At 33.8% G+C, this 11,133-nt stretch overlaps 1 protein-coding gene across 1 annotated transcript in view; it reads left to right on the top strand.

The window, feature by feature from the left end:
* The first annotated feature begins 2,291 nt into the window (after positions 1 to 2,291).
* LOC129807469 (uncharacterized) overlaps positions 2,292 to 11,133 on the top strand; it is a 30,224-nt gene continuing 21,382 nt past the window's right edge. Inside the window, exons 1-4 of the mRNA XM_055856797.1 lie at positions 2,292 to 3,426; positions 3,485 to 3,624; positions 3,688 to 4,095; positions 10,216 to 10,752. Of these exons, the coding sequence (XP_055712772.1) occupies positions 3,203 to 3,426; positions 3,485 to 3,624; positions 3,688 to 4,095; positions 10,216 to 10,752 (1,309 nt within the window). The 5' untranslated portion in view covers positions 2,292 to 3,202. The remainder of the gene's footprint in view (positions 3,427 to 3,484; positions 3,625 to 3,687; positions 4,096 to 10,215; positions 10,753 to 11,133) is intronic.

Here is an 11,133-nt window from a genome sequence, read left to right as displayed (position 1 = left end):
TTGACCCTTGGTGTCGATCTTTTTTACTTGTATTCTATCTAGGCGAGAGTTAGGCACCTTTAAATTGGAGCACATTCAAAATCGACCTTTTTTTATTCTATTTTTAAATTGAATTGAGCTTTATTACAATATAATTTGTATTCACAATTGGTTTTTGGAGTTAAAAAAGATCACGGTAATGCCCTAGATGCACTTACGACTTAACCCTATATCAGGTAAGTCGGGTAAGACCGTCTCAAGACGATCATTTTATAAATCGCATTTACTGGGATAATATTACTTATTTGAAGTTAAAATATCTACAGTGTCCTCAGTTATAGTCTTACTGAAGCTGAATTTTTTTTGACCTTTTCGTTTGGTTATCATCTTCAGTTTTGTGTGACAAGTGACAAGTCAGAGAAAAAAAAACAACAAAATGTCGTTCGCGACTTTTTTCGTTTTCAAGTCAAAAAAATTGTTTTAAAGTAATCTAACTGTAGTAAAAGTTTTACTTCCTGAAAGATATGTTATTTTAATTTCTATACTGCAATTGATAAATCTAAAAATTTAAAAGTATGACTTTAAGAAGGAAAAAAGGAAGACCGTCTGTGGACGGTGTGGAAAATTTTCAAAAATTACCGATTGTTTTATTTAATTGTTTTGGTTGTTCTGGTAAAATAAATTATTATTTTGCAATATATTAATCATGGAAACCAGTTAAAATTACACGAAGACTGTCCAGAATGAGTAAAATGGTCGATTTCTGCGAATTAAGCGAAATTGATAAAGAAGCAAACTTCAACATTGATGAAGAATTCCCTAATTTGACCTTTAATGCCCCAGATCGTGAAATAAGGCCAGATGATAAGCAATGCATTTCAAAGTACCTTCAAATTATACAAAAAAGTAACATTTTCATAGCAGACCTATGGCCTATTTGTTAAAAATCAGTCTTACAGCGTTATCACACTTGTACATTAAAATTTTAATGTGATTCACATTAATTGTCGCTTGTGAGCGTCCAAATATGTTATTTGTGTGTTTGAATCATTTTATATTCAAAATGATTTAATGGGGTTTTTCTATTTATTGATAAAGAAGTGGACTTGGCCTGCAAACATAAGTTTAAATTTACCTAAAGCATAAATATTTTTCACATTAAATAATTTTAAAAAAATCGCATTAATTTTTCGCATTAATGCTATAAATCAATTATTATATAATTTTGCGGGCCAAGTCTACCTTTTTATTAACAATTAGATCAAATTTTGAATATAAAATGATTCAAACACACAAATTACAGATTTGGACTCTCACCAGCGACAATTAATGTGAATCATATTAAAATTTTAATGTGCAAGTTAGTGCTATACCTTAAGCTTCATTAACGTCTAATTCTAAAAATTCCAAACTTTTTACTTAAAAATTAAATTTTTTGGATAATTATAGAACATTTATCCATAAAAAACCGTTTAAAATTTATTTATTTTACTATTTGTCCACTATTGTTCAATAAAAATATTTCAGTCTATATGCCTTAAACAGAAATGACCGTCTCCAGACGGTCTTTACCTTTTCTCACCTGGCGCCCAAACGAAAAGAGATAATGAAGAACGGATGGTTTTTTTTGAGTTTATTGGACCATTAATTACTCTAGACAAAATTATTTTACTACCTTTTTTAACATATTAAAGAAAACATAGTTAGAGGGTTAAGCCTAAACACGACTTAACGTAATTATAATTAAAATAATGATTTGACTAAATTCCCATCAGTTTCCCACTAAAGAAGCTGTTTCTAGGCTTAAGCCAAGAGACGGATTAGTCAGAAACTGATGGAAATGCAATCTGATCTTATAAAAAAGGTAATGAATTTAGAAAATATGTTTTTAGAGGGATTATAGTGCAGAGAAGTCAGGAAAAAAAGAAATTGTTTTAACGATTCAAGAAGTAAATTATGTATGGGTTGTCGGAAGACCATATGTCGTTATCTCTCACCGTTTGGTCTCTAAATGTCACACTGAACGAAAAGACACGCATTGAAGCTATTTCATCTCAAAACATCAAATTAACAAAATATTTTCGCAAGATTTTTTTTTATCAAACAACCAAGGCATTATTATCTGAGTATTAGCAGTAAAAGGAGTTAAAAGTATTAATTTTATACTACAATGAAATATTTAATGTTATGGGAAATCCCCTGAGTAGCCTCTATGACTTTGTGATCTTCCCCGTGGCGTTTCGAGGTCAACGTGCCATGCGAAAACACAGGTTTGGTGATGTAATTGGAAATATCACGAATTCGTCCACTACGTTACTTTCCGACGTACCTTACCAGTCTGTGTGATGATCATCTCTGGGCACTAAGAAACCAGATTCGCTGTGAACCTGATCAACTCCCCAACAAGTTCTCCTTCAACCTGAAACAGTATTTCCAGTCGCTGTCTCGAATCTCTCAGTTGGTCTTTTATAGTTGAAGATTCACCGTCGATCTTGGTCGTGTAATCGCGGAATTTTGCAATAGAAAATACTACAAGATGCAGAAAGTGTCTTGTATAATCATCTCGATTGTGGTATTTGCAATTATTGCTGTTGTAGATAACGCATCGCCCCCAGTACCTTTGGATGTTAGCCAGTTGAAACCGTCTGTGGATGGAGAAGCTCCCTGTCGTGTGTTTGATACGATTATAGAGCACGGACAGGAGTGGACTTATCCTGCACAATGCATCAACTACTTCTGCTACGACGGAAAAATCCTCGATTTGGACTATTGCGACGAGCTGAAGACTACAGGACCAAATTGTGTTATTGTACCCCTTAGATCTAATCTGGATTGGCCCTATTGTTGTCCTAAAGTTGTCTGTGATTAGTGAATCCTGTCGATTTTAATAAAATTTATAATTAATTGCGTCACAAACGATATAAGAAGAGTGTAGTTCCCAACAGCGGCAATCCGACAAGTTTATGAAACTTTTTATAAGCGATAAAAATAATATTATAAGTGTGTGTGTATAAAATAAAAGCAAAACAAATCTTGGCCTTTCCAGACTCTCACGATCGCGAATTTTACACAGTAGATCGTACAGTGTTATCTCTTTCTTGTCAATTCCTAATAAAGTTGTTTAATTAGTGACTATTAGCCCATTAGTGACTCTCAACTCTTTAAATTTTGGATTATTTGTGAGAAAAAACAGTTACCATCCATCTGAAAAACTTCCTGGGCAATGAAAAGATCGCATTCTGTTATTTTCCTCGCGATCATTTTCGCAGTTAATTCTCTAACATCCGCAAGAGATCTCCCAGATTCTCCATGTCCAGACATTTTTGGCTATCGCATAAATAGTACCAGTGGAGAGTGGTATGGGAAAGGTCATATTGAAAGAGATCTAGGAGAAAGTACTTCGAGCTTATACGTATACCTCATTGTAAATCTACCGACAGATTACAAGTAAGATTAAATTATTGCTTCTAGTTGTTAATAATATCAACAAAATTCTTCTGTGAAGTTTTGATAGACAGGGAAGTCTCGAAATTACACAACAAGGCAATATATTGGCATTCAACGTATACTTTCCGATCCAGACCCCATTACCTGAAGTACGATTTATCGTATTCAATGAAAGAACAATTTGCTCAAGAGCTACAAGTAATAAGCAGCAATCCCTAATACGCAATTCAAAAAGTAACTCTCCTTTTTGACTTTTTCTAGAGATCGATCCTAACTGGAAAACCATCCGGTTGTTCAAGTCCCATGATTCTGCAATTAGAAACTTAACAGATACATCCTCATATCCTGAACGTTCGTCACAGAATGCTCCTGAGAAACGTTTGAATTCAGGTACAGAAACAACAGTTGAGTGCGGAACTATAGATCCGATGGTTCAGTCAACACCTCTTGTGGCTCAAGGTCAGACCATCCAGCGTGGTACTTGGCCATGGCTGGTTGCTATATACCGGCACATTGGATTTGCAATTTCGTTTATATGTGGAGGTTCCCTAATCTCTGATAGATTGATAGTCACAGCAGCTCATTGTTTCAGCTCACCCAGAATACTCAAGGTTGAAGACATAGCCCTCATCTTGGGGAAGTTCAGTTTAAGGAAGCTTGATGAAGAAGGTAAAGTTATAGAATTTTATGCCCTAGACACACTTACGACTTAAGCCGAGAGACGACTTAGTGGAAAATGATGGAAATTTAGTTCAACCATTATTTCTAATATAATTACGTTAAGCCGCCTCTCGGCTAATCCTCATGTCTGTCAAGGCCCTTACCATACGAAAATTTAGAATTTACAACACTTTACATTACTGATTTTTTTCAAATTTGTACTTACTTACCAGGTAGGTAGTAAACTCAACTCGCGATTCTTTCTTTACCCCCAAAATTCAACTCAATCGAATTTTCACGCATTTCGAATTGCACGCATTTTGAGGTCAACTATATAAAGAATCTCAGCTACCATAAGCTTATCTGAGCTATCACTGATCATTTGGTTTTACAAAATCTACTGGATCATTTTCCCTTAATGTCCAATTCTAAGTTAAGACTTTCCAAAAAACCTGACATGAAAGGAAATTAGGAAATTAAAGCCATATGTTCAAACTTCAGGTCTGAAGCCCCTATAAGTTTACTGTCTAGGTCTGAATAAATATAAATTTGGCGATAAAGAATTCAGAGAAGGAATTAATGCAAGAAATTTCTAATTTCAATTTTTGATCCTAAAAAGTCTCAGTACAAAGAGTATACCGAAAAAGAGGCTATTTTGTCCCCTCCCTCCTCATGATATTAACTAAACTAATATAGGCATAAAAATAAATCAAGATCACTATAAAATTTATTTCACCTTAAGTCTGTTTTCTAAATATTTTTTGGGAGGACTTTGGGGAATCTTTTGATTCACTTTTCTTAAAGAAAGCTCCTATGTTGTTGTAGAACAGCTTTTAAGGAATCACTCCAGCTTTCCATACCTTGCCTAAAAATAATTAAAATCGGTTTAGTAGGGGAATGTGGGCATGGTTCGCACAGAGTGAACCTTCAAACAATGCGAATTTTCTCTTCGTTTGCAAAGAGCTGACTTACCATTTCTCATCTCGTTTCATGAGCTTAATAATTATCTATCTTATGGCTAAGAAGTGACGAACTATCTCTTTGCAAAATAAGAGAAAAATTGCGTTGTTTGAAGGCTCACTCTGTGCGAACCATGCCTACATTCCTCTATTAGTTTTTTTTGTCAATTTTTGAATGAAACTAGAGAAAAAATTAAGACTCAAGAAAAGAGTTTTACATTCAGTTTTTGATCAATTTTCCAACATTTTTATTAAGAAATAGTCTTCTTAATGTCTTTAACCGTTTACTTTTCTTCAACCGAAAATCAACCATAAAATTGAAAAATAAACAAAATCTATAAAATAATGTAACTCCAAACTCTGGAAAATTCAACAGAAGTTACATTCTGTGTTTTTTTACCTGTATTTTCAGATTGGAACCTAGATAGATCATTAACCTTTAAGAGATTTTCCTAAAAATTCCAATAAATGATAATTTTCGTTCTTTTGAAAAATATTTATGTTGATTTTTAAAATTTGAAAAAAAATTGAAATATTTAAAAAGGGAAATTACTTGTTCAGTGTGAGATTTTGAAAATTCCACAAATTTGAGTTTTACTATAACAGCAAATAGCTGGAGATTTGTAAAAAAGAATATTCCAGGTCCTACAACCTTCTATAATATTTTATGATTATGTAAACTTTGAAAAAAGTAACTTTAATTTTTCTCCTTTTCTCTATGAGACACCGGTGTTCCAATCATCTTTAAAGGATTTAGCAAGGTTTCAGCTTACTAAATCCGCAAGATTAATCAATATTACGTTTAGAATTAGGTTTTAAAACACATTAAAGAACTTTAGTTTATCGGAATTTTAGGTGGAAATGTTCTCGTCTTTATACAAGCTGTTTTAGGTAATACTTTCCGTTAAGCCATAAGGAACTTATTAATTTACTCTTTGAAAATAGAAATGAAAAAGTTCAACTGCTATCTGCATCATTTTAAATAATCAAAATCGGATTTTAATCGTATTGAATTTTTGAGAAAAACTTTTTAAATAGTTTTTGAGACTGCGTTTTTGAGCATTTCCATTCAATTTTTGATCAATTTTTCGCTTTTTTCTTCAATGAAAAACATTCTTGGTGGATTTTGAAATCTTTCAGATTACTAAATCCGTCGAAAAATTGAATTTAAATTAAATTTTTAATTTTAATGCTGCAAACAAACCATTTTGATTGGTATTATTTGGTTTGGCTAAAATTTTTCTTCTCTTTCTATCGCTTGCGTTCAAAATATGGCCATTTTACTCTCATTCTAATCCAAAAAGCTGTGTAAAATTAGGTTGAAGCAAATTCGGGTTAAGAAAAACCGCCAAAACCTGCAGATCTCATATGGCAACCCAAGCGCTGAATTCGCGTTTGACAGTTGTCAGATAACAAAACATCAAGATGGCAAGTTTGTGGACACGAAAGACGTGAAAAATTCCTTGAATTAGTGAGAAATGAGGAATCCATTTGGAGAAAGGCTTTAAAAAAAACCATCGCAGGTCCGATACGGATAACCTGAAATGGCTAATAATTTCGTCGGAACTGGAAATAACAGGTAAGGTAGTGAAATGTGCTTTGATTTTTTCTTTATTTATGTTGTATTTCTTTGCAGTTAAAGAGACACAATTGCCTTAAAGTCTTTTTATTAGCAGAAGAATCAAATGATTCGTAGTCGAAGTGGGGGCGCTAAAAAGTACAGGCTACAGGTCAAAAAACGCTCGATTTTATGAGTAACTTTCTTTCTACAAGAGAATTTGCATGGTCGAAGGCAGGTTATTGAGTATAAATTAAAGTGTCAACAAAAATGAGAAGAATGTCCTTCTACCGACGACTTCAGACTGTGTAATTGAAAATTCAGGAGTTCAGCCCACGATTTCTTTCAGTGATGTAGAAGAAGAACTAGAGAGATCATCGATCATCTGAAGAGAATTTTTTAAGTGCCCCCAAACCCAGGGAATGTGGAATATCTTTCAGTTACTGAATCGGTGGAAAACTCTGGTTCAGAGAGCCCGATACCGAGTACCGGTGGGTCACGAAACATTTCTAGAAATCCTCAACCATCGATGATATCAAATGCCATACGCAGACAGGGAAATAACAGTGATAATGGGTCCTTCACAATCGGGCGAGAATGTCACTTCAGGCAATTTTCCTACATGCAGCAGTGCTTACTAGTATGTATGAGGGAGAAAACCTAATAAAATATCTACTTTCAAAAACAAAAATGTCTAATGTAATATTCATAAATATAAAATAGCGATAGTTGCACATATTCAGCAACCTAAAATTATTTAGCGGGAAACCCATTTCTTACTAATCCAAATGGTTTGTTTGCAACATAAATATACAAGAAAAATTTTTTCTTTATCAGAATTTCACCCAAAAAAGCCTATTTAGATATATTTTTAGACGTTATTTAGAGTTTTTTTTGTAGAAGCGTTTTCGTTTTGCATTGATCATAATAAAACGACGTGGAAATAGATTTATGGTGAATTTTAAACAGAAACTTTATTTAAATCTTCCTAAGGAATTAAAAAAAAACCAGAAGATGTTTTTGATCCGTTTTTAAAACAATGAAAGCTAATATTTGTTTTTTAAAAACTAATGAAAATTTATTACGAGCTACCTGAGTCATTTGAAATTAATAAAAATCGGATTAAAATAAGATTTATGTCAATAAAGGCGATAGAGTGACCAAAAGCCTTTTTGGTCTAAGAACGGGTCCTGGTCAAAATCCCGAAAGTAAAAATCCCGAACGCCAAAATCCCGAAAGCCAAAATCCCGAAAAGGCCAAAATCCCGAACGCCAAAATCCCGGAAGGGCCAAAATTCCGAAAGCCAAAATCCCGAATTCTTAAAAGTGTCATAGCTACTCCCACGATTGCACCCACGCCTTCTGGAGGCAAAGGGAAATCCTTGGTGTCGTGGGAAATCATTCTGAACATTTTCCTCCATATAATTTCATCCCATTCACGATTTTGAATATTCGGGATTTTGGCTTTCGGGATTTTGGCTTTCGGGATTTTGGCTGCCACCGCTAAGAACATTATTATGGGACATTACTAAGGACCATAAGATCTTTCTTTTTACCCCTTGTCTAAAATCGATAAAATCAGTTCGGAAATAGCACTAAAAAGTATAGAATTACCTCGAAAAACAGGCCCTAAGTAGATTCCTTTGTCCTAAAATTCCTCATAAGGATTTTATTGATTTCAAAAATAGGCATTAATTTATAAAAAATGGACTTTTTAAAAATCTTCGAGAAAATTCCTTGTTCTTTGCTTTCGAAAAACGATTTCTTATGTGGATAATCCTCCAATTTAGCCCCCTTCTTACTAAAATCCTGGCTACGCCCTTGAGAGCCTCTTATCAATCTTGAATGATGGGCACCTTAATCTATGGATCAATCTAGGGCAAGATGTAGCGCCCCACTCCCCGTTCACAATTTTGTACATTAGTAACTTGGCCTTTCAATTTGTATCCACCACTGTTCAAGCTAATCATATCTCATAAAGAAGGTGTCCCATAAAGAAAATATTTTTTCTTGACTACCTAAAGTTATTTTTTTCTTATGTAGGTACCTAATTGTAAAGTAGAAGGTTGAAGGAATCTAGGATATTTTTTGCAAGTCTCCAGCTATTTGTTATATAGTAAATTTTTAAGCTAAAAAATGACGAATTTTTAAATTCTCATATTGAAAATTGGTTTTAATTATTTTTTATACTTTCAGTTTTTTTTAAGCAAACCCGCTTTTGAAAAAGAAACTACAATACTCAAGCATAATATTTTTCGTTAGAGTAAAAATTATCAGTCATTGATATCGTCAGAAAAATTACTTAAATTTTTGGGCTATTTTTGTCCCTATCATTCATAGAGACAAAAAATATACCAAATCAGACTCTGTTGGTTTTTGAGAGGTTAGATATAAGACTTTTCACAAGTTTCGTTTATCGGTTTCATTTTTATTACTGATTTTCGGTCAGCGAAAACTGTCTCGTCGTTAAAGGGTTAAGTATCTTATACGGGTTTCATACCTAAGGCTTAGCCATATGGCTTAACTGTTATAATTCCTTATGAGTCAAAATATTTTGGAAAATTTAACCTGAAAAAGCAAGAAAATTGGTTGACATTTAGGATTATAAGGCCTACGGGAACCGGGAGTCTGAAGACTGCTTTAGATACACTCAGTCCCGGCAATAAGTCCTTTTTGATTATGCACCTGACGGAATTATACACATACAATTATGCAAGTTTGCCTACTCTTGGGAGTCAATTTATTAAATCATTTTTGAAATACGCCTGAATGTATACTATGTTGCGACGCGGAACATTTGAAAACATTTTGTTACTTTTTAAAATAAAACTTTAAGTTCTTTTATTAAGTTAAAAATTTTAAATATTCTAACCATTTATTGAAGAACTCTGGCCAAATATATATATACTGTTGGTAATGCATTAGTTGAATTTTTTTGTTTTTACTACTTTTACTCCACGCGAAATTCGTTTTACAATCGATTTATTCAAAAGAAAACCCCTGTGGGTATGCAAATTTTCTCGATGAATAATGCCATTTCGCGCGTTTTTTTCGGTCCCGAAAATGTGCATAATCCTGGGACTGAGAGTGTAGGTTCTCTTTAGATCTCAATAAATTATTCCAAAAATATATGTTTTTTAGCCATGAATGCATTAAACCGCTCCAATTTCCCTTATGAACAAGCCTATGAATCTACACTGAGAAAAAAAAGAGGGTGCGATTAACTTTTTTTCCTCATAACTTTAACACTTTTTAGGTGTAAAAGTATATCAACATTTTTTAATGTTAATTTTACACCTTTTTAAGGGTAAAATTAACATGAAAAAGGGTTACTTTAACCCTCAATACACCTAAAAAAGGTAATATTTACACCGATTTTGGATCAATACTGCAGGGTAAAATTAACATTTCCGGAATGTTATTTTAACTTTTTCGGATTTCTCTCAGTGTAGTTATCCTAAAAGGGACTTGAACTTCTTTAAGATATGAGGGATATGGGCGTGACTAAAATTATTCATAGGAGGAGCTTATTCTAGCGTAATCTATTTTTGCAACGCGATTAGGTTTGAAAAATTCTAAACATTAAACAATACCTAATGGTCCTTCATTTCAGGAACCAAAATTATCTATCCAAGCAGCTTGAACATCCACCCCCAGTACAATATAACTTTTCATGCACCAGATGCGGATATTGCGGTTCTAGTTACTCAAGAATCTGTGAAATTCACAGGATTTATTCGTCCTATTTGTCTCTGGAACGCCTCAGATACCACAGACATCTTCAAGAGCTCGGGACTTACGGCAGGGTGGGGAATGGATGAGCTCGGAAATAGATTTACTGACCTTCCAAGAACAGTCAGAATGCCTGTTGTGGATAATTCTGAATGCCGCAGCTCCAGTCAATTGCACACATTACTCATAACAGATCGGACATTCTGTGCAGGCTGGAAGAATGGTACAGATGGTGTTTGTCAGGGAGATTCGGGTGGTGGATATGCTCTGGAGATCGCCGGACGATGGACACTCCGTGGATTAGTATCTACATCTCCTTATGCTACTCCTGGCAGATGCGATCTCAACAATTACATAATCTTTGTTGATATTATAAAATTCATAGACTGGATAAAGTCGCATGATCCAGAGCCAGAAGATTGAATTTCAATAGAAATGATCGCGATAGCGATTTTTTCATCACACAAAGAGTTGAACGCAATTAATGGGAATAAAATGATAAACAAAAACAAGAATCATTCAATTAATTCGATGAATATACAAGAATACCCAAGATCTCTACTAATCTACACAATCTGACATCATAAGAGTTTAGTTTTGTCCTTCACATTTTATATGGAGATTTTCGTCTGTTTTTTCAAACATAAATTCGCTTGAGAAATGGTTTTTGGAGTCATTCCCGTGCTATTTGGTGTTATAGGCAGATTTGTTCGAGACATCTTGGCTCCAATTCAAAACGATGAGTGATCTTTGGATCTATTTTGTGCTCCTTCTCATTCACCAAGGATTAGCCATATCC

Source organism: Phlebotomus papatasi, chromosome 1 (genome assembly GCF_024763615.1).
Source record: "Phlebotomus papatasi isolate M1 chromosome 1, Ppap_2.1, whole genome shotgun sequence".
Classification (NCBI taxonomy): Eukaryota; Metazoa; Arthropoda; class Insecta; order Diptera; family Psychodidae; genus Phlebotomus; species Phlebotomus papatasi.
This window is presented reverse-complemented; position numbering and strand designations above follow the sequence as displayed.